The 20,749-nt window shown below is 40.1% G+C and overlaps 1 protein-coding gene across 4 annotated transcripts in view; it reads right to left on the bottom strand.

Annotated features, from left to right (window-relative positions):
- Positions 1-322: 322 nt before the first annotated feature.
- The window catches only part of MBOAT1 (membrane bound O-acyltransferase domain containing 1), a 59,184-nt gene continuing 38,757 nt past the window's right edge, over positions 323-20,749 (bottom strand). For all 4 annotated transcript variants that reach the window (XM_069957938.1, XM_069957934.1, XM_069957936.1 and 1 more), the window contains 9 exons: positions 19,693-19,748; positions 16,455-16,509; positions 16,141-16,318; positions 10,360-10,552; positions 9,403-9,506; positions 5,942-6,006; positions 5,541-5,673; positions 3,021-3,172; positions 323-775 (listed from right to left, as the gene is read on the bottom strand). In XM_069957938.1, coding sequence (XP_069814039.1) covers positions 610-775; positions 3,021-3,172; positions 5,541-5,673; positions 5,942-6,006; positions 9,403-9,506; positions 10,360-10,552; positions 16,141-16,318; positions 16,455-16,509; positions 19,693-19,748 — 1,102 coding nt within the window. In that variant the 3' untranslated portion in view covers positions 323-609. The remainder of the gene's footprint in view (positions 776-3,020; positions 3,173-5,540; positions 5,674-5,941; positions 6,007-9,402; positions 9,507-10,359; positions 10,553-16,140; positions 16,319-16,454; positions 16,510-19,692; positions 19,749-20,749) is intronic.

The raw sequence follows: 20,749 nt of genomic DNA, 5'->3' as shown, positions 1-20,749 counted from the left end.
TTAGAAATGATTTATGTCACGTTTCAGGTGTTCGGAGCCACTATATGCCAAGATACCTTTTGCATACTTGTACCTTTTAAATGACCAGACATAGTCTTGGTCTGCTATGGGCTAGTACACGTTATTGGAAGGACACAAAAGCCTGGTAGATTATGCACTTGTGCTCGGCAAATAAAGTGTATATCTAGGTAAGAAACATCGCAAATAGACTATTTTTTATCTCTTTATGTCTACCAGAACACTGCTGTATACTTTAAAATACCTTTTTTACAGTATCCTTACATATACTTGTGGTAGAGACCCAAAAAGTAGGTAACATGACTGCTATGTTGCAATTTTATTATATTAACCTACATGAGCTAGACGTTTTATTTTTGGTTGCTGTTGAAGATAAAGATACCTTGAAAGGAACTCTTGCTGCAGGACTTTAGGAAACCACACATACAACTTTACTCCAAAATATAATTCATTGAGAAATCAAATTAGCCAAGCTAAGTATTAAAACTTTACAATATATAACAGTTTTTAAATACAATAAAACTTTGTATGAAATAGTCAACGTGGTCCCTATGAACTCTCCCTTTAGTGGCCACTGCACATTGTTTGCTCTCATCTGGAATAAAATTTTACATTCTCTGCTTCTTTCTTTTTAACATGGTTTGTAGTAGATGGAGCAGTCCTCTTAGAGAATGATCCTTCATTGTTATTAGATGACTTTATTGATAGTAGAATAAGTAGAATTAAAATAACAATATGGAAGTAGAAATACAAGGACCTGAAAACAGAATCACAAAATTCACTACATTAATATGATTCTATTAAAAGTTGATGCTTTAAGTTTTAATAAAATACCAAATGTGAACTGAATGTTAAATTACAGCACAGTATCTTACTTTGTTGTAGTACAATTTAAAACACTCAAAGTATTAAATCCATTATTTGAGGAAAATGGCAAGAAACAAAACAAAATTCAACTCATTTTCAAGTTCCATCTTAATGTCCAATAAACTACATTACAATGAAACTTGAAAATAAGTTGAGTCTTTTCCTGTTGTTCCTCCCATAAAATTATCCTCCAATTCTCCAGTACATAGTGCTGCCTAATTTGTATACATTGTATAGTGTTGAGAACAAAGACAAAAAGATTTTTGTTAGAATTTTTTTCCATTCCTCAAAAGGGGTATTCACAGCTCCCAAAGTTTTCCCATATCCACAGATAGAGGATAAAAAGCTGTTTGCCAGAGGTTTAACAACTGGGATCCCTACAGATCATGAGAACACAGGGATATGGTCCCTCCAAATTAATTAAGTACACCATGCACACGCTGCCATTCATTGTTTATGAAGCACTGCCCACACACACAATGTGCTACGTTTATTTTCCTGCTTTCTTCTGATTAGTTACGGTACCAGCAGTAAGACCCCCACTGACCCACTGATCAGCTTCTTATCCTCTATCGGATAACTTTATTCAAATTAAATTGCAAAAAGGTGCAGCCAAAGTAGAACCGATTAAAATTAGTGGCCTTAATTGAGAAATCTCTCCACTCTCACTCAAACAGGGAAAGATCTCTCTTACAAGGGTGGTGGGGTGTCTAAAAGCTGCCAGGTACTTTACCAATGACAAGCGGTTTTGCAGCATTAGGCGATGTTCAAACTACGCATCAGAATTTTGCGGCCATAAAGATCATCCCGCCATCCCGAGATGATCTTTTCAGAGACCATCCGGGTCACAGAACGGCCTCATACATTGTGTGAACATAGCCATAATGAACTCAATGCCAACAGGATAATCATCCCGCCATTCAGAAATGTCAAATGTTATAGATAGCAGGAGGTCTTACTGCTAAGACCAGATGCAATCTTAAAATACAGTCGTCGGAAGTGTGCAGCAGTGCTCTCCACTCCCCAGCTGGCCAAAGATCCAACTCTTTCGTTTCATAGACAGAGAAAAAAAAGTGTATGTCACGATTACAGCACATCCCCCTGCGACCAATACAAAAGTTACTACAAATGACAGTAAGGTTTTAAGGCCAAATTGGCATCAAGCTGCTATAAATCTACTGCTATCAGTGCTGGGCACCCAAGTGATACAACTACATTTAAAAAGAGACTGCAGCACTTGCATAGGTCTTCAGGCCTATGCAAGTGCTGCAGAGAAAGAAGTGACAGGTGGGCAGCTACTTATAGGTCTCTCACGTAACCCCCCCATACAGCTGAGGAACATTAATCAAGTGTGAGAAGTGAGGCCAGGTGGTGGGTGGGCACATATTTATGAACAAACCAAGTAATTGTACAGTTACACTGATCCAATAACTACACACAGCTTTGGTAATGAACAAAACACAGTGGCTAAACATTATAATTGTCAAATGTAATTACAGGGAACTGGTTTACTGGTTACCATTTTCACATACAGTTAAAAAAAAAAAAAAGCAACAACAATAGATGTAGCCAGGGCCGATTCTGGGGTTTCTGCCGCCTGAGGCAAACCTCAGGCGGCCGCCCCGAGTGATGGCCGTGCCTCTCCCCCCCCCCCAGTCGCCGCAGCCATCCACTCACCTGTCCCACGCCGCAGCCGGCCCGCACTCTCTGCTGTCTCCACATCCCGTCAGGTCCCGCAATGTCACGGACCACCAGGCTGTGGTGAGTGAGTGGGGTGATCGGGTCGCGCTGGGCGGTCCCGCGCGACCCGATCACCCCAGCGCGTCCCCCACCGACCCCGGGCACTCACCACAGCCTGGAGGTCCGTGACAGCTGCAGGGTGACATCGCAAAACCTGACGGGATGTGGAGAGCGCGGGCGACGGGACAGGTGAGCGGCCGCTGTCATTTTTGTTAAGTGATACTTAACAAAAATGACAGCAGGGGGGACATAATGCCGCCCCCTGCCGGACCGCAAAATCTGCCGCCTGAGGCGGAAGGCTCATTCCGCCTCATGGCAGAAGCGGGCCTGGATGTAGCTATTCATAACATAATGTAAGCTAAATATTTTTCATCTAAACAAAGGAGCATACATACTTGTACAACTTAATGGTTGGTCCAGTTGCCAAAAGGAAAAAGGGAGCAACAGTGTAGGAAATTGCCAGCTGTGTTACAATCCATGTAATTATGTCATAGAAAATTTTTGTTAATTTTGAGGAAATAAAGTAATGCCGAAAAATGTTTCTCATCTGTAAATAGAAAAAACGAGTACTTTATTATTACAAATTCTCAATAAAATTTAGTGCTTAGGGAGGGAGATGTGGTTGAATTGCACAATAGATGCAAAAGTTAGGGTAAACCAGTCACTATACTATGCTCCTCAAACAAATACAACAGAGTGTTCTACTATTTTACTATTGTATAGTGAAAGATTTGCTTTACTACACCAGAAATACCTGTGTCTTCCCATTCTCAGATGCTGTGACTTTAACCCTTTAAGGAAGGGTCCAATTTTCGTTTTTGCATTTTCGTTTTTTCCTCCTTGTGTTTAAAAGGCCATAGCACTTGCATTTTTCCACCTAGAAACCCACATGAGAAATGCGTTTTTTTTTTTTTCAATTTTACCACATTTTGAATTTTTTTCTGGTTTCGCAGTGTACTTTATGCAAAAATTCAGCCTGTCATTGCAAAGTACAATTAGTGACGCAAAAAATAACTTCATCACTAATTGTACTTTGCAATGACAGGCTGAATTTTTGCATAAAGTACACTGCGAAACCAGAAAAAAAATTGTGTGGTGAAATTGAAAAAAAAAAAAACACATTTCTTTTATTTGGGGGGTATGTGTTTGTACGCCAACATGTTTATTTATTTATTTACTTTTATTTAAAACATGGGGAAAGGAGGGTGATTCAAACTTTTATTAGGGGAGGGGGCTTTTTACTAATAATACTTTTTTTTTTTTTTTTTACACATATACTTGTCCCCTGGGGGACTTCTAGTATATACACTTTGATCTCTCATTGAGATCTTTGCTGTATAGTAACACAGCAAAGATCAATGAGATCGGCACTAGCTTGCTTTCGGCTGCTGCAGCCGAAAACAAACGAGTGCCGAGCCGGGGTCGGCGCCATCTTGGAGCGGACCCCGGGCGGCACCACACACGGAGATCGCTCCTCACTAGACACCAGGGAACAGCTGCCTCCGATTACCTAATTAGCGAGCACGGCGATCAGACCGTGTCCGCTAATAGTCGCAGTCCCAGGCTACACGCGGCACCCGAGATCGCGGCGGTTCAGAACACCTTCTAGGGACATATGACATGTAACCTAGGGACCTCCAAGGGACATATGACATATAACCTTAAGAGGTTAAAGGAGAAGTCGGGTGAAAATTTTTATTAAATTATTGCATTGCCCCCCAAAAGTTATACAAACCCCTAATATACACTTATTACAGGAAATGCTTACAAAGTGCTTTTTTCCCTGCACTTACTACTGCATCAAGGCTTCACTTCCTGGATAAAATGTTGATGTCACGACCTGACTCCCAAAGCTGTGCGGACTGTGGCTGCTGGAGAGAATGGTGGCAGAGGGATGCTCAGTGTCCCTCCAGTGCCCTGTGTCCCTTAGTGTCCCCCTGTTATCATCCTCTCCAGCAGCCACAGCCCGCACAGCTCTGGGAGTCGGGTCGTGACATTACCATTTTATCCCGAAAGTGAAGCCTTGATGCAGTAGTAAGTGCAGGGAAAAAAAGCCCTTCATAAGCATTTCCTGTAATAAGTGTATATTGGATTTGTATAACTTTTTTGGGGGAAATACAATACTTTAATAAAAAAAAAATTGCCACACTTTTCCTTCAAAGGGAAAGATACATACATTTTAATGGGTTTCCAGATTTATGCAATGCTAAGCATTGTGGGTTACCAAAAATGTGCAATATATGAATTTTTTGCATTTTTCATAAAAAAAATCTATTTACCTATCTATTAAAATTAACTACTAACATAAAGTTCAATGTGTTATGAAAAACAACTATGTGCAGGATGCTTAAGAAAAGACTGTCAACGTCAACTGTCAATGGTTGGGGGCCACCCTGAGAAGGAGGTGGGCACCCCAAAAGGCAGGGTCAGACTGGGAGTGTCAGTCTGGGTGCACCTACCCCACCCCCTACCCTGTCCCCAACTACAATTGGGCTCATATAATAGAAGGGACCTCCCCCTTGTATAACACTTTTATTTGTCCCATTTTGTTTCTCTCAAGTACTTTATTCTTAAAGGGGTACTCCAGCGGTAGAAAACTTTATATGTTGCTGTCCTATTAAAAAACAAACATCTTATGCTTACCTCTCCTTCTATGTCATCTCAGGTGTCCCCTGCTGACCGCGGCCCCGCACTTTCAAGACAATCACTAAACACAGCACTGCCCCTTCTCACTTCTCACGGACTGTACGTGTTTTTGAATAGGGCAACAACATATAAAAAATTTTCTACCGCCAGAGTACCTCTTTAAATGCATATGTAAAAGTAAAGTTTTATCTAATTAGACAGTCATTTGTCAGTGAAATTTTAACCCCCCCCCCCCCCTGAAACAACATATGTACTCTTCCCCTACTTACTCGTCTTGCCACCCACATCACAGGAACTCCAGTAAGAAATGTGTAGTAGTATCCCGGATAAACGCCATGCCAAACAGCAGAAAGAAGGAATGTTAAACCTGTACGGTATTTTGGTGCTCTATCATAGCAAACTCTGTAGGGACATAGAAAATATATATTCATGTTTTTACAAAGAATCCCACATTTACCACAAATAATATACCTAGGAATTCAGCAACTGAATTTATTACATAAGTAGATGAAGCACTTCCCTCAAAGCACCAGAACATTTAGATTAATGATTTACAAATCCTTATGCTATCAGATAATTGCTACGAATAAAAATGGATAGTTAACATAATCATATAGAGGAAATGTTTCTAACATATTTTACCTAGTGCATAAAAAGTTTAATAATTTACCTTTTTAACCAAACAGCGGTCTGGATATTCCAATTGTCTATATACATTTTAAAACTTGAAGCCAACTAGAAGAATAAGAAACGACAAACACATTAATTACTGCCAGTGGCTACTTAAGATTGAATTATGGTGCACAGTTTTCGGCAGGACACAACTGTGCCTTAAGGCAGACTTGTCTCTAGACTGACTTAGTAGCTAAGGACATTCTTGGTTTTTAACCTATGGCACCTAGTCTACTAAGCCAAATTTTCATGCTCCAGTTACCACATTAAATGAATAAAAGATTGGAATCAGAATGATGCATTGAATAATACAAACCACAGACTACAGTTTAAACTACTGACAGTAAGGACACCCAACATAAACATTTCTAATTTGTAGTACAAGTTTTTATTTTCATTTAAAAACTATCTAAGGAAAATAGTGATGTATTTGTCCAAGTAAAAGCCCTAGAAAGTTGTAAAAATTTGACAAATTAGCATAAATTTTTCATTTGTTATCATTAACAAATGAATAGTACATTGTTAACCCCTTCAAGACCAAGCCCTTTGATTCACAAAAGTCCAGGTCAAATTAACGCAATGTTCCTCCCTGCCTTCTAAGAGCCATAGCACCTTTATTTTTGCCACCTACAGGGCCGGTTGGGGTGTCATTTTTTGTGCCATGATCTCTAGTTTTTACTAATATCACATTGGTGTAACAGAAAAATTTTGATCGCTTTTTTATTAATTTTTTTCTGAAAAATCAGCAATCGTGGTGTGTGTGGGTTTTTTTTTTTCGTTAACACCATTCACAGTGTGGGAACAATAATGTAATATCTTTAAAGATCAGACAATTTAGCACTCTATGATATATATGTTTATTTATTTATTTTTATATTTTTATATTGGGCAAGGGGGTATATTAAACTTTTATTGGGTTCGGGGGGATAAGTTTTTTTTTTTTTTAATACTCCCGTAGGTCCCGATCACTCAGTGACAGATGCTTGTTCTGTCACTGAGTACCTTAAACGCAGTAATCGCTATAGATCACGGCGTTTAAGGGGTTAATGAGACGCAGCTGCCTCTCATTACGCTCAGCTGCCTGGACACTGATGTGTGCAGTCCCGCACACATCAAACCCCTTCAGTGTCAGGAACATGCATACATGTTCCTGCTGCACTTGGTATGTGCAGCAGGAACGTATATCTTCCTAATGCTGACGTGAAGGGGTTAAAGTGGTTCTTGGAGGAACACATGCTTCCTGTACACACAAAGGTTTTGATCAGGTTCTTCTTTTTGGGCCAAAACCAAGAGTGGATTCAAAACTGAAAATAGTAAGAATCTTACCCTTTATGATGCATATTAAGGCTGGGTTCACACTACGTATATTTCAGTCAGTATTGTGGTCCTCATATTGCAACCAAAACCAGGAGTGAATCAAAAACACAGAATGGATCTGTTCACACAATGTTGAAATTGAGTGGATGGCCGTCATTTAATGGCAAATATTTGCTGTTATTTTAAAACAACGGCTGTTATATTGAAATAATGGCAGTTATTTACTGTTATATGACGGCCATCCACTCAATTTCAACATTGTGTGAACAGAGCCTTTCTGTGTTTTTAATCCACTCCTGGTTTTGGTTGCAATATGAGGACCACAATACTGACAAATATACGTAGAGTGAACCCAGCCTAAGGCTATGTTCTCACACAGTATTTTTGCTCAGTATTTTGCAACCAAAACCTGGAGTGGATTGAAAACTTAAAAAGGCTATGTTCCCACACTGTTGAAATTGAGTGGTTAGCTGTCATTTAATGGCAAATAATTACTATTAGTTTAAAACAATGGCCGTTGTTTTCAAATAACTGCAGTTATTTGCCATTAAATGGCAGCCATCCACTCAATTTTAAGTGTGTAAACATAGGAGTTCTGTGTTTTCAATCCACTCCTGGTTTTAGTTTGCAAAATATGGACCAAAATACTAGGGAAAAATTACTGTGTGGGAACATAGCCTAGAACTGCATTTGTAAGCTCACCTTAGGCTATATTCGCATGTCAAAAAAGGAGAGAAGACATCTGTTTTTTCTATTTAAAAAGACGTCTGTTATTGCTGCAATTTATCTGATTGCAATGCAATCCTTAGAAGTCAATGGAATGATGGATGTCCAATGCATACAGTGTATAAAATGACAGCTGTCTAACAGTGTCCACATTTTGGAATGTGAATTGTATCTGACAGATTCACTATAAAATGGACCCGTGCCTTTAAAAAAATATTTGACATGTCTGATGGGTGGGAAGCCAATGCTCAGAAGCCCTGTCAATCAGCTGTTTGGGTTATTCACTTAAATAGGAGCTGATATGCAGTAAACTACAGCCACCAGTTGTTGTGTCCTGTTTATTGTGCAGTGGTGTTGCTGGGTCACCAGTTCAGCAACATTTGACATGAACATATGTTCACACATGATGTTTAATTGGCTTTAATTATGCGTTTTTGCTGTGATTTTGCAGTGAATGATGCAATTTTGACAGAATTGTGGCAAAAATATTGATATTTTACTGCGATCAGAATTGCAGCAAAAATCCCATAATTGGGCCATCAGTGTCAAAGTGGCCGAACACCTCCCGTAAAGTGTTCATGTAACTTTAAAAAAAACTCCTATGGACATGTCAAAGTTTTGATTTGTTGGGATCTGTTCAGACCCCAGCTGATATCTAGAATGAGCAGAGAGGTATGCGTCTAAAAACTTCTCTCCCTTCTGCGCATGATGGTGATTGGTCAGGGTCTAAACACTTGGACCCCAACTACTGTAATTAAAACTCAATGACATGTGGTAGAATCTTTCACTTAGAGTGAACGTATCACCTACATTTTATTTACTGATTAGAGCTAGGTAGGAGTTTAACATAAAAACTTGACTTAAAACAGGTTATTTTCCCCATAATGGATTCCTTTTAAGAAATTAAAGGGAACCAATCAGCCCAATTGTTTTGAAAAAACAGCCATTATTTGCCATTAAATGACATCCACTCAATTTCAACAGTGTGTGAACATAGCCTGTCTTTTCAATCTACTCCTAGTTTTGTTTGGAAAATACTAAGCAAAAATACTGTGTGGTAACATAGCCTAAAACATACCAAGGTCCCTAAATGTTTCTATAAATAATGACATAAATAATGTTATTTTTACGCCCATGCACAGTGTGTGTCAAATTAACCAAAAACTTCAATAGAGCAAATTACGTTAAAAATATGGCCGTATTTTTTCACTGAAAATTATGACCGTATTTTGCATTTATTTAATGATGTGCGAACACAGCCTGAAAATACAGATAACACTATGTAACTGTTTGCACCATATCACAGCCATGTACAAGGAATAATCATGAGTGTTTAAGGGGCATTCATTTTATTATGGAAACATAGTTAAGACACAGAATTCCTTTTAAAACAAAGTTATTTTATTGTGAACTCACCTCAATATTCATTATATTAAGATTATTAATCAGATCCCATCGAAAGTTGCCATCTTTATCTATTCCATTAAATCCATATCCCGCTGCATTGTTTACTGCATCAGCTAAGCAAATTAAAAATAATACAAATATAAGTTTTAGAGGTATTCAAAAATACTCAAATATTTAGTAAATAGAAAGACATATTGGCGGAAACATATTCACACATACCATGGCATACCTTTAGCAGGTGCACTGATTTAATGGACCAATGTATACATTTTTTTTTCCAGACGTCAAGATCACAGTAGACTAATTTTTTTAGTCCCATACTCATCTACCGAAGTGTTCCCCAACTGGTGGCGATTGTGCACCAATTAACTGGCACTTGGCTACTAGGCTATACTACAACAATTTATATGGATACTACCACAAGATGCGGCCTCCCATCAGCTGTAAAGGTTTAGCACCTGTGCGCACGTAGTCTATATCTGCATACTCCCTGCTGTTAATTTTTTTTGTTTGTTTGTTTTTTGTTGCGATGTTCCACTTTTACAGTGTTTCTGTACAGTTTACAGAAAAGTTATGCCAAATGCAAAATGCACAGCTCCCTAAGGGATGTCATTAGGACACTCTTTTGGGCCCCATCAGGTGCGTGGAAGCCTATGGATATGTTAAGGAGACACATGGTGCACAGAAAAATGTTTTTTATTCTTAATTGAAAAGTGTCAGGGAGGTTTTACCAAGTTCCTGATCTGTAACACCTCCTCCTCTCTCATGCCTGACCCTACTAGGAGCTCATTTGCAGCTGGTTCTCAGTCAAGCAGCGTCAGGCATGGGAGGGGCAGGTAGGAGGTAAAGAATAGTCTAGTAATGCAGCACCCAAATAACCAAATACAGAATTTAAACCATGCACTATAGGGAGCTATCAGCAGGTTAGATACTTTTCCTTTAATACCTACAATAACGGTAACTCACCTAGTGTCCAAGCAAAGTAATATTTAGGTTTACAGGACATTGTTGAAATATAGAGGTAGATAAGCTTCCAAAGCAAAGGAGATTCATCAATGAACTTATCCTCCAACATATATGTAAGCGGGAAAGCTTTGGATACAGTTAGGAAGAAAATGAGAGAGACCGCACAAGTGATGAGTTTCCTTATCACAGCTTTCTGGAGAAAAAAATAAAAACACATTAGTTAGATGCACACATTATTTGTGTATTTGTGACTATTAGGCTAGGTTCACACAATGTAAAAATGATGGGCGTCTTTCATAACGGCCGTCATTGCACAATTAGCGGCCATTGTTATAAAAGATGGCAGTCATTTTTACATAGTGTGAACCTAGCCTTCATGTGAAGCTAAAGATAGCAGTCCACAGTTAAATTAGTATACAGACAGTATGTTTGCATTATTATTTAATTTTTTAATAATTTTATTTTTCAAAAAACACCAAAACCAAACATCTGTACAATATCACATTCTATACATACAAACCAACCCCCCCCCCCCCCCCCCCGGGAGGAACAGTGGTCAAGGGTAGGAGAGCGACAAAAAAAAAAAAAAAAAATTATATATATATAAATTACTTACTTCCTTCCCTTACCCTTTAACCTCTCAAATGTTTGGACCATTAGAGGCAAACCATTTCCGAGCAATTAATAATCTAGCATAAAATAATAACCTTATAATCTTCCCCTTCCCCCTCCCCCCCCCCCCCCCCCCCATCTTTATCCCAGAAGTATCTCCCCAAATCTCTTGGTCCCAGAAGGATCTTAGCCCCACACCATATGTGCAAATCCTGCCTGTAACTCCCCACATCTGGGATATTCCTCCCCCCTCCTCTTATTAATTTTAAACAAAAACTTAGGGGTATAGTACAAACGGTGTATAATGTTAAACTGTGTGATCCTATGATTACCCACCGCTGAAACTTTCTTCAAATTTCCACATATACTTGCCCATTGAACTTCCCCAATAACCCCAATTTCTGCCTCCCACCTCTCCTTACTCTTTAAATACGTAAGCATCAGGCTCTTATAGGTCCTAGAGATACCTTTCTTTACAAAGGGCTGAGTTCTTATTTTTTCTATCACTTCATTATACCCGCAGACCTTAAACTTCCTAGAGGCTACCATTGCTTGGAGGGCGTGACGAATTCTTACATACTCATACCATACATGCTGACTCAAATCATAATCGCTCTTCATCCTCTCCCAACTTTTAATCCCATTCACTCCCCATACATCTTCCACATACTTAACCCCAGCCTCCTTTAACTCTTTCAAAACCCCTACCTTTTTAATCTCCCCTAAATTACTGTTATCCCATAAGGGGGCAAATCCCAATACTCCCTCTATTCCCAACACTCTCTTCAGTTCCTTCCATACCTTACCCATTAATACAACCATTCTACATTCTCTCCATTCACACTCCTCCAACCATCCTGATTCCAAAATGCAAAAAATGTCACCCTCTTTACCTCTAACCAGATTTTTATAAAATTTTCTGCTCTCCCAATTTATTAACCAAAACACCTGTGAGGACACAAAATACAACCTTGCATCAGGAACATTCAGGCCCCCCATTTCCAACGGGACACTCAACCCCTCCAACTTCATTCAAATTCTTTTCCGCCCCCAGATTAATGCTTTAAATGCTGCCCTAATACTTCTAAAAAGCCCATTTCCGATCCAAAGAGGTGAGGAGCAAAACACATATAGAAGCTTAGGCAAACAAACCAATTTTATCAGGGTAATCCTATCCGCCCTAGAAATAGGTAAATTTTGTTACAGCCTAATCTTTTTCTCAAGCTCTTTCACACAACGCTTAGTGTCAAGATCATGATACTCGTCTATCTTTCTAGACACACAAATCCCCAGATACATAAAATTCCCGTTATCTTCCAATGTACGCAATGGACCAAAAGACATAGGGTCACATGTATCATCCGGCGAACGGATGATTTTCGGCGGAAAGTGCCGATTTGCGTATTTTTTTATACGCAAATGGCCGATTTGCGAATAAAATATTCGCAAATCGGCACTTTCCGCCGAGTACGCCAGGGGGCGGAAAGTGGGCGGAACGGAGGGCGCGGACTCAGAGTCCGCGCGATTTACCATCCGTTCCGCCAAAATGTACGCCGAAAACCTACTCCAGTCCTCAGCTGGCGTAGGTTTTCGGCGGTGCGCAACGGCGCGCACGGGATTTATGTAGAGGCAGTCCGCCTCTACATAAATCTCCGTAGCGCCGGAGCTGCGGGGGCATTTTTACGTCCGGCATAAAAAAACGCCTGACTTAATAAATGCCTCCCATAGAGTATCCCTGTTCTAGTGGCATCAACACAGATTTTGCCCAATTTATCTTGAGCCCAGAAAATTTACCTACCTCCTGCACTATTCACATTACTAACGGTATAGCCTTATCTGGGTATCTCAGGAACAATAATAAGTCATCGGCGTAGAGAGAGATTTTATCCTCCCCACCCCTTACTCCAAAGCCCACAATTTCAGGTTCGGCCCTTATCTTTATAGCCAGAGGTTCTATCCTGAGTGCAAAGAGGAGCAGGGAGAGGAGGCACCCCTGCCTCGTCCCTCTACTAAGCTTGAATGGCTCAGACACTACCCCATTAACCATCACTGAGGCTCTAACATCCGTATATAGGAGACGTACCATATTAATAAATCCTTCCCCTATCCCAAAGCCCCTCAGCACCTCCCACAGATAGTCCCACTCCACCCTATCAAACGCCACCCTATCAAACGCCTTAACAGCGTCCAAGGACAGGATGGAGTGGGACCCTCCCCTCTCGGCCATTTCCATATTCTTATATAGCCTCCTTATATTGTACCTAGTCATACGCTGAGGGATAAACCCGCACTGATCTTCATGTACAAGTTCCCCTATAATTTTCCCCAAACGCATGGCCAGAACTTAAGCAAACAATTTTGCATCGATGTTAATTAAAGAAATAGGCCTGTAGGAGCTTACCTCTAATTTATCCTTCCCTGGTTTTGGTAACAAAATAATAACTGCTTCCCCCAAAGTAGCAGGCAGTCTACCCCCCCCCCCCTCCCGCCTCCCCAATGACCTGTTGTAATCCTGGCAACAAGACCTCCCTCGCATTATTATTTAAGCGTTAATAAGGCTGGAAATCTTTTATAAGCACTAATATATGGTACACAAGAATTGTTATGCACTACATGATGGGCATAGAAAGACAATATTATATATGAACTATATGTAATTATTTTTGTTATACATCTACAAATGTAGTGGTCTTGGATTTATAAGTCTGAAGAACATGGAGTATGTATGGTTAATAGAGATGAGCGAACCTCGAGCACTCTCGAGTCGATCCGAACCCGGACTTTCGGCATTTGATTAGTGGTGGCTGCTGAACTTGGATAAAGCCGTAAGGCTATGTGGAAATAATGGATATAGTCATTGGCTGTATCAATGTTTTCCAGGCAACCTTAGAGCTTTATCCAAGTTCTGCAGCCACCGCTAATCAAACACCAAACGTTCAGGTTCGGATCGATTCGAACCCGAACCCGGTTCGCTCATCTCTAATGGTTAAAATAACTGATGTTACTTACAGTACATAGCAACAAACTCCAATACAGTGACTGATCTCAATTATCAAATGGGAGCTGAAATTTGATTGGTTTTTATGGTCAGCAGCTCCATAATATTTGCAATAAGTCACATGTTTATGTGCATCTTCAGTATGTGTGCCAGAATAGCATATCCATAGGCTCCCACACACCTGATGGGGCCCAAAAGAGAGTCCTAATGACATCCCTTAGGGAGCTGTGCATTTTGCATTTGGCATAACTTTTCTGTAAACTATCCAGAAACACTGTAAAAGTGGAACATCGCAACAAAAAAAAAAAAAAAGAAAGAAAAATTAACAGCAGGGAGTATGCAGATATAGACTACGTGCGCACAGGTGCTAAACCTTTACAGCTGATGGGAGGCCGCATCTTGATCGCACAGGTAGGGGGAGGAGCTGCAGGAAATACAAGGAGCACTGAAAAGGAGATAAGGTAGTGGTCCATGATGCTCAGGGCAGGTACATGTCGGGTTCACTGCTGGTCAATAAATTGCCCCCATATGGCGAATGCACCGGAGCCCCTTTAATGTATCCGCACTTGTGGGTGTCACTAGTTGACGTAAAGCTTTGAGTTTTCTTGAAACCAAGTTGCAATCTTGCTGAATGTGCAATACAATATTGAAAGTGTCATTTTCATTGTATAACATAGATTGTGATCAGGAGACAGCGATTCTGATTGGGACACGAACACCCCGAGTGTATGCGGTGTATATTTCTTAGGTAAGTTGCAGTTTGCTGGCACATATTTACATTTTTAATTTCCCTTGGTACTTGTCTCAGTGACTTGAGTGTGCAGCTGTCACCAGTTCTGTGCATATGGATTCCTTCTATGGTCCCAGATGAATGTGTGGCAATAGTCCCTAAGGAGTCATGGCAAAAAGAAACAGGTTTGTCTGGAAACAACGATAGTGTAAGAGTTCCCTATAGGACTTATCATAAGGGAAGTAAGAAATTTCTCTTCAGTTTGTTGCATATTGCGATACTTGTTGTATGGACCCACCTAAAGAGTGTTCATACGCCTCAATAAGCTGCACGTTATCTAATGGTGTTCCAACAACCCTTTTTACAAGTTATGCAAATGTGTTTATATGCAATATATGTGGACAAGGACATTAATGCACCAAGTGACGGCTGCACATAATTAAATAACATGAGGTGTTTTCTTCTAAAAGGACGTTCTAAAATAAATAATAATAAAAGGTGATGTTTTACATTTTCTACATAGTGATAATTTTGTGTATGTTCATACACTGTGTTTTTGGCTGCTTTTTATAGCTGTTAAACAGTTTGTTTCTGTAAAAAGGTCATTTTATCTAAAGTGGTTTGCAAAAATTCTATGAAAATAAAGAACACGCAAAATAATTTTGACAGCCGCTGAATTAACCAACATGTTTTCCCTCTTGTGTGCTCTAATGGCCAATTTTCTATTGACAACAATGGAACACCCAATATTTGATATAATAGAACAGGTCCAAGGACGGGCTACAAAAATGGTGGAGGGTGTCAGGCATAAAACAAGGGAAAGGGGGAACATGATCAAACTTTTATATATGTTATGGGACTAAATAAGGTTCAGTAGGAAAGTGTGTTCTGGGAAAAAAACGGAGCTAAAGAGCAAGAGGACACAGTGAGAGGTTATTTGGGGGAAAGATCATAAGCAACATGAGAAAATATTACTTTACTGAAAGAGTAGTAGGTGCTTGAACCAAACTTCCAGCAGACTTGGTAGATAAATCTACAATAACAGCATTTAAACATGCCTGGGATAAACATATATCTATCCTAAGGCTTCTATCCCACTGAGTAAAACTAGCGGAATTCCGCGGCGGAATTGTCCGCCGCGGAATGCCGTTAGCCTCCCTCTAATAATGGGAGTCTATGGGAGGCGCGCGCTCCTGCTTTGTCCGCGCTGAAGAATGAACATGTTGTCCGCCGCGGAATTCCGCTAGTTTTGCTCAGTGGGAACGAAGCCTAAGACAATAAGAAGGAAAATGCTGACAATCTTTAATGTTTCTATGTAACACATTATTATAGGAAAATCTGCCGATTTTTTTTTTTTTTATAAAAATTTAATTTTCAGGTGTTGTATGGCAAAAAAAAAAAAAAACTCTGAAAAGGAACACTGTATAAATTTAGTTCTTACATTAGGAGAAGGATCGGTAAATAAGGTGCACTTTTTCCCTTTGACTTCTAGTAACTTCGATCTTAAATGTTGTCCTTCAATAAATCCAACATACTCATTGAAATTGCTACACGGCCCAGCCAAGATACTCATAAAATTGAGGTGGTAGCTAATGTACTCCAGAAAAGTGGGTTTTCTCCTGCAACAATAATCATAGCTATGTAATAGTAATTTTATACATCTGTTCCCAATAACATCAGGTGCAGAACATGAATTTATGTAACCTTCACAACAACTCTGATACCTATACTGTAAAATACTCTAAAAACTCTTACTTTATAGAATCTTGTAATTGTTGCTTGCTGAGCATATCTGGATTTTTGCACATTCCTACAAAGAAGAATGCAATATAATTAAAAATAAAAAAAACTTTTTGGTAAAATCCCTGCTTGGCCTCTCTCTAACTCTGCTGTAAATGTAAATGCTCTGGATTTCCTCCACCCTAAATTGATGATGTTTGCCAATCCTAACAGTTCTCCAAAAGATATTTCCTGTATTTTCACTGGTTTCTCTGTTGACGAGCAGCTACATTCATAACATTCCACTGGTAAAACCTGTTTTTTCACTTCTCACCAAGTTATAGCAAGACCTTTTTTTTGAGAATTAACATTTGTAAAATAAAGCAGGACAGTACAGAACAAACATTTTTACACTCATGAATAGAGACGATTAAATCTACAGTAGGAACGAAGCAAAGCACTTCGTTCCGATCTGCATCTTGCCCATCAGGCACCTGCTCCTTCCTGGGTGCTGGGAAAAGATGGATCCAGTTCTGGGAAAATTTTCCCAGTTTCCGAGGACTGGATCCATCCTTTCCCAGCACTCGGGAGTGGTGGCATGGAGCAGAGCAGACTTCGAAGCCCACAACCTGACGGACAGAATGCAGATAGCGATAGTGATTCGCTTAGTTCCTACTGTAGATTTGTTCATCCCTACTCATGAATAACACACACTTAGATATATATGGTCTATATTGATTATTTGTTTCCACCATTTCACAACAACACAGTACTTTTGGGTAACCTATAGCTAGAAGCTGGTGTAGATTATGGCAACAATTTATATGTTTACATAAACTTTTACTAAATTAGCATGCATGCTGTAAAAATCCAAAATGTTGCATATTTTTGTACAAAATAGAGCTTGCGCAAAAATGTTTTAGATAATGCAAGAACACCAGTGCAACCCCATTAATAAATTTCCCCCATTGTGTCACATTTAGACCTTACACATGGACAAGATACTGATTAACCCTAAATGCAAGTATTAGGTAGAGTTTACACATAGTACTTTGGTCAGTGTTTGCAAAATTATTATTATTATCATTATAATGAAAAAATTTACACCTTCTAGAGGCTGGGTTCACACTACGTATATTTGAGGCTGTATTTTTGAGGCTGTATAGCAACCAAAACAAGGAGTGGATTGAAAACACAGAAAGGCTCTGTTCACATAATGTTGTAATTGAGTGGATAGCCGCCATTTAATGGCAAATATTTGCTGTTATTTTAAAACAACGGCTGTTGTATTGAAATAATGGAAGTTATTTACCGTTATATGGCGGCCATCCACTCAATTTCAACATTGTGTGGACAGAGCTTTTCTGTGTTTTCAATCCACTCCTGGTTTTGGTTGCTATGAGGACCTGACATGAGGACCAAATACAGCCTCAAATATACATAGTGTGAACCCAGCCTCTTTCTGCATTTTGGATTCACTCGTACAGATCAATTATAACTTTTATAACATACAGTACACAATACATTTAACAAACAGACATAGGCTATGTTCACACATCGTCTTTTTATGCAAAAAAACGGCTGTTATTTTACAATGATGGCCTTCAATAATGTTCATGATCATTATTTATGTTTATAGCCGTCATCATCAAACAACTGCCATTTTTCTGCCTAAAAAAAGATGTGTGAACACAGCCATACTGTGTAGACCAAAATCCATGTATCCAGCAAGTCCACTGTAAGGCCATTTGTGATCATTTAGCAAAAGCAACGCACAAAAATAAAGGAGTTGCACACTGCAATCAATGAAGTGACTGATCTTAATTAGAGATGATCGAACATCGGAAAATCTTAGGTTCTATCGAACTCTAACCTTCCGCATTTGGTTCCCGATGCCTTCCAAGTCCGTGGGGAAGGAGGAGACAGCCCGGGTACCGCCTGGAATTCCGAGATATAGCCTAGGTAATAGACTAAATCCCGGAATTCAAAGCGGTACCCAGGCTGTCTCCTCCTTCCCCACAGACCGGGAAGGCATTGAGAATCAAATGCGGAAGGTTCGACAAGGTTCGAGTTAGATAGAACCTAAGATTTCCAATCATCTCTAATCTCAATTATTGGCAGCCTAAATGTGAGCTGAAATCTGATTGGTTGTTATGGGCAGCACATCCATCTTTACCTTGTGGGACCCCAGCTCTGGGTCTGGAATATCTCAACTCAAAGAGAATCACAACAGTTCTGTGCTACAGTATCTACATACCATTAGACCGTCAGAAAGAAAGACATGGACATTGTGCTAGATTACTGCCCTTTGTGTCCTGGACGCTTGGGGGGGTCAAAACCTTAGATGCTATAACTTATTACAGTAACAAAGCCCTTGTAAAGTAAGCACAATAGCAATCATAAGCTCTAACTTATCTGATAATTAAAGTGTAAGGTTCACACTGCATTTTTAGTTGAGGCATATGTTTTTTTTTATGCCCTTAAATTTGCAGTTAGTTAGTAATTTATCAATTTCCTATTTCAGTCACCAGTCAAGAGGATCAAGAACTAAGCTAAAGTCTCAAATGCTTTCACCACTTCTTTTATGACATATACTTATAGGTTTCTGGCTGCTAGGACCTCAATTAGCAGCTTGCCCTGGTGCAGGTGTTCTTACAAAGTTTACACCTGAAAACACTCTCGACCGGCCTGTTTTAATAAACGCTTGCATCCCAGTCATGTGACAGCCACACAGGTACAGGTGAGATTACTAACATACAGTGGTATCTTTGTACTTAACCGCAACCTGTTTGGGAAGCCTGCTTGAATACTGATTAGTTTGAGTACAGAGAAGAGGTAAAGTAAATGTATTGAACAGATTCCAACATACACCAATAGCTACCATACTTGCACATTTTTCAGTGAAACATACTGCACAATTTAATCACTACGGTGCAGCACTGTACATTTATTCCATTCAAGCATAAGCATGTACATGGAGCAGCTGGAAGTGGCCCCTAAAAGCTGTCACTGAGCGATTGCCTGTGCCGGTTATTTAACCATCTATATGCCGCAGTAAAAATAGACAGCAGCATTTAAAGGAGTTATCTAGTGCTACAAAAACATGGCCACTTTCTTCCAGAGACAGCCCCACTCTTGTCTCCAGCTTGGGCTGGGTTTTGCTGCTCAGTTCCATTGAAGTAAATGGAAATAGAAAATGGTTATATGTAGCCTTTTTCACTTCTTCCATGTCCCAGAACTACACCTTCCAATGTCAAATAGCTGAACATCTTACCATCATGTAGCTGGAAAGCCAATGTTGTGATTTTCTGTGTCACAATCATCAAAGGACTGCAATGAAGAAATATGGTGCCATAAGACAAAAATCTCAACAAACCCAACCGATCTACAGGCTTTTAAGAGGGGAAAGAACTTCCCAGGCTGGTAATTATCTCTCTCTTATTGTAGCTTTCCCCCCTTGCAACCCTATGACCTGACAGTAAAAGCCTTTATATGCACGTGGTTAAGTTACCATGCCAGTCTACCCGAATATAGATACTGGCTTCCTCTCCTCCTCACCTTCAAGATGACATGTCCTTGGAAACCAAGTCTGCTTACACCTACCAAAGCAGTAGCCCACATTTGCTATACAGCCCTTTAACTTTTGGCCATGCTGAATTGTTGAGTTTTAATTACTACAACATATGTACTCTCCCTTTATCCCGTCATTCTTTGCTCTCCATAGCAATGTGCGACATAGTTTGTTCACAGCTGAGAAACGGAAACTGCACAGGAACTGTAGGCTTAGCGGCACGTCATTATTGCAGAGAAGGGGACCGGGAACTGCAGGCTTAGACAGCCCTAAAGTTCCCAACACAAATGTTGGTGGCAGCAGAGGGGCCAGCATATAAAAGGAATGTCTTTATTTTATTTTTTTACATCAACTTACTATTATGGTGCCTTCACACGTAATGGATCCACAGAAGATTTCTCGCTGTAAATTTGCAGCGATATCCGCTGCGGATCCCTGCCCTGTACACTCTATGGGCAGACAAACCTGCAGCAGGATGGACATCCCGCTGTGAGTTTGTCAGCAGCCCGCCCTGTTAACCCACCGTCGCTGGAGCGTATACTTCACCTGCTCCCCACTCCGGCTTCCTTGGGGGCTCCCAGCATCCTCACGTCCTGCTCAGCCAATCAGTGCGCTGCGACAGGGCAAGCCGAAACATGGAGAAGGTGATTTATACGCTCCTGCGGCGGGGGGTTAACGGGGCAGGCTGCTGACAGAGTGTCAGCAGCCCATAGAGTGTACAGGGCAGGCATCCGCAGCAGGTCCTTTACGTGTGAAGGCA

Source organism: Dendropsophus ebraccatus, chromosome 2 (genome assembly GCF_027789765.1).
Source record: "Dendropsophus ebraccatus isolate aDenEbr1 chromosome 2, aDenEbr1.pat, whole genome shotgun sequence".
NCBI classification, from domain to species: Eukaryota; Metazoa; Chordata; class Amphibia; order Anura; family Hylidae; genus Dendropsophus; species Dendropsophus ebraccatus.
Note: the sequence above shows the minus strand (reverse complement) of the source record. Positions and strands in the feature narration are given on the sequence as shown.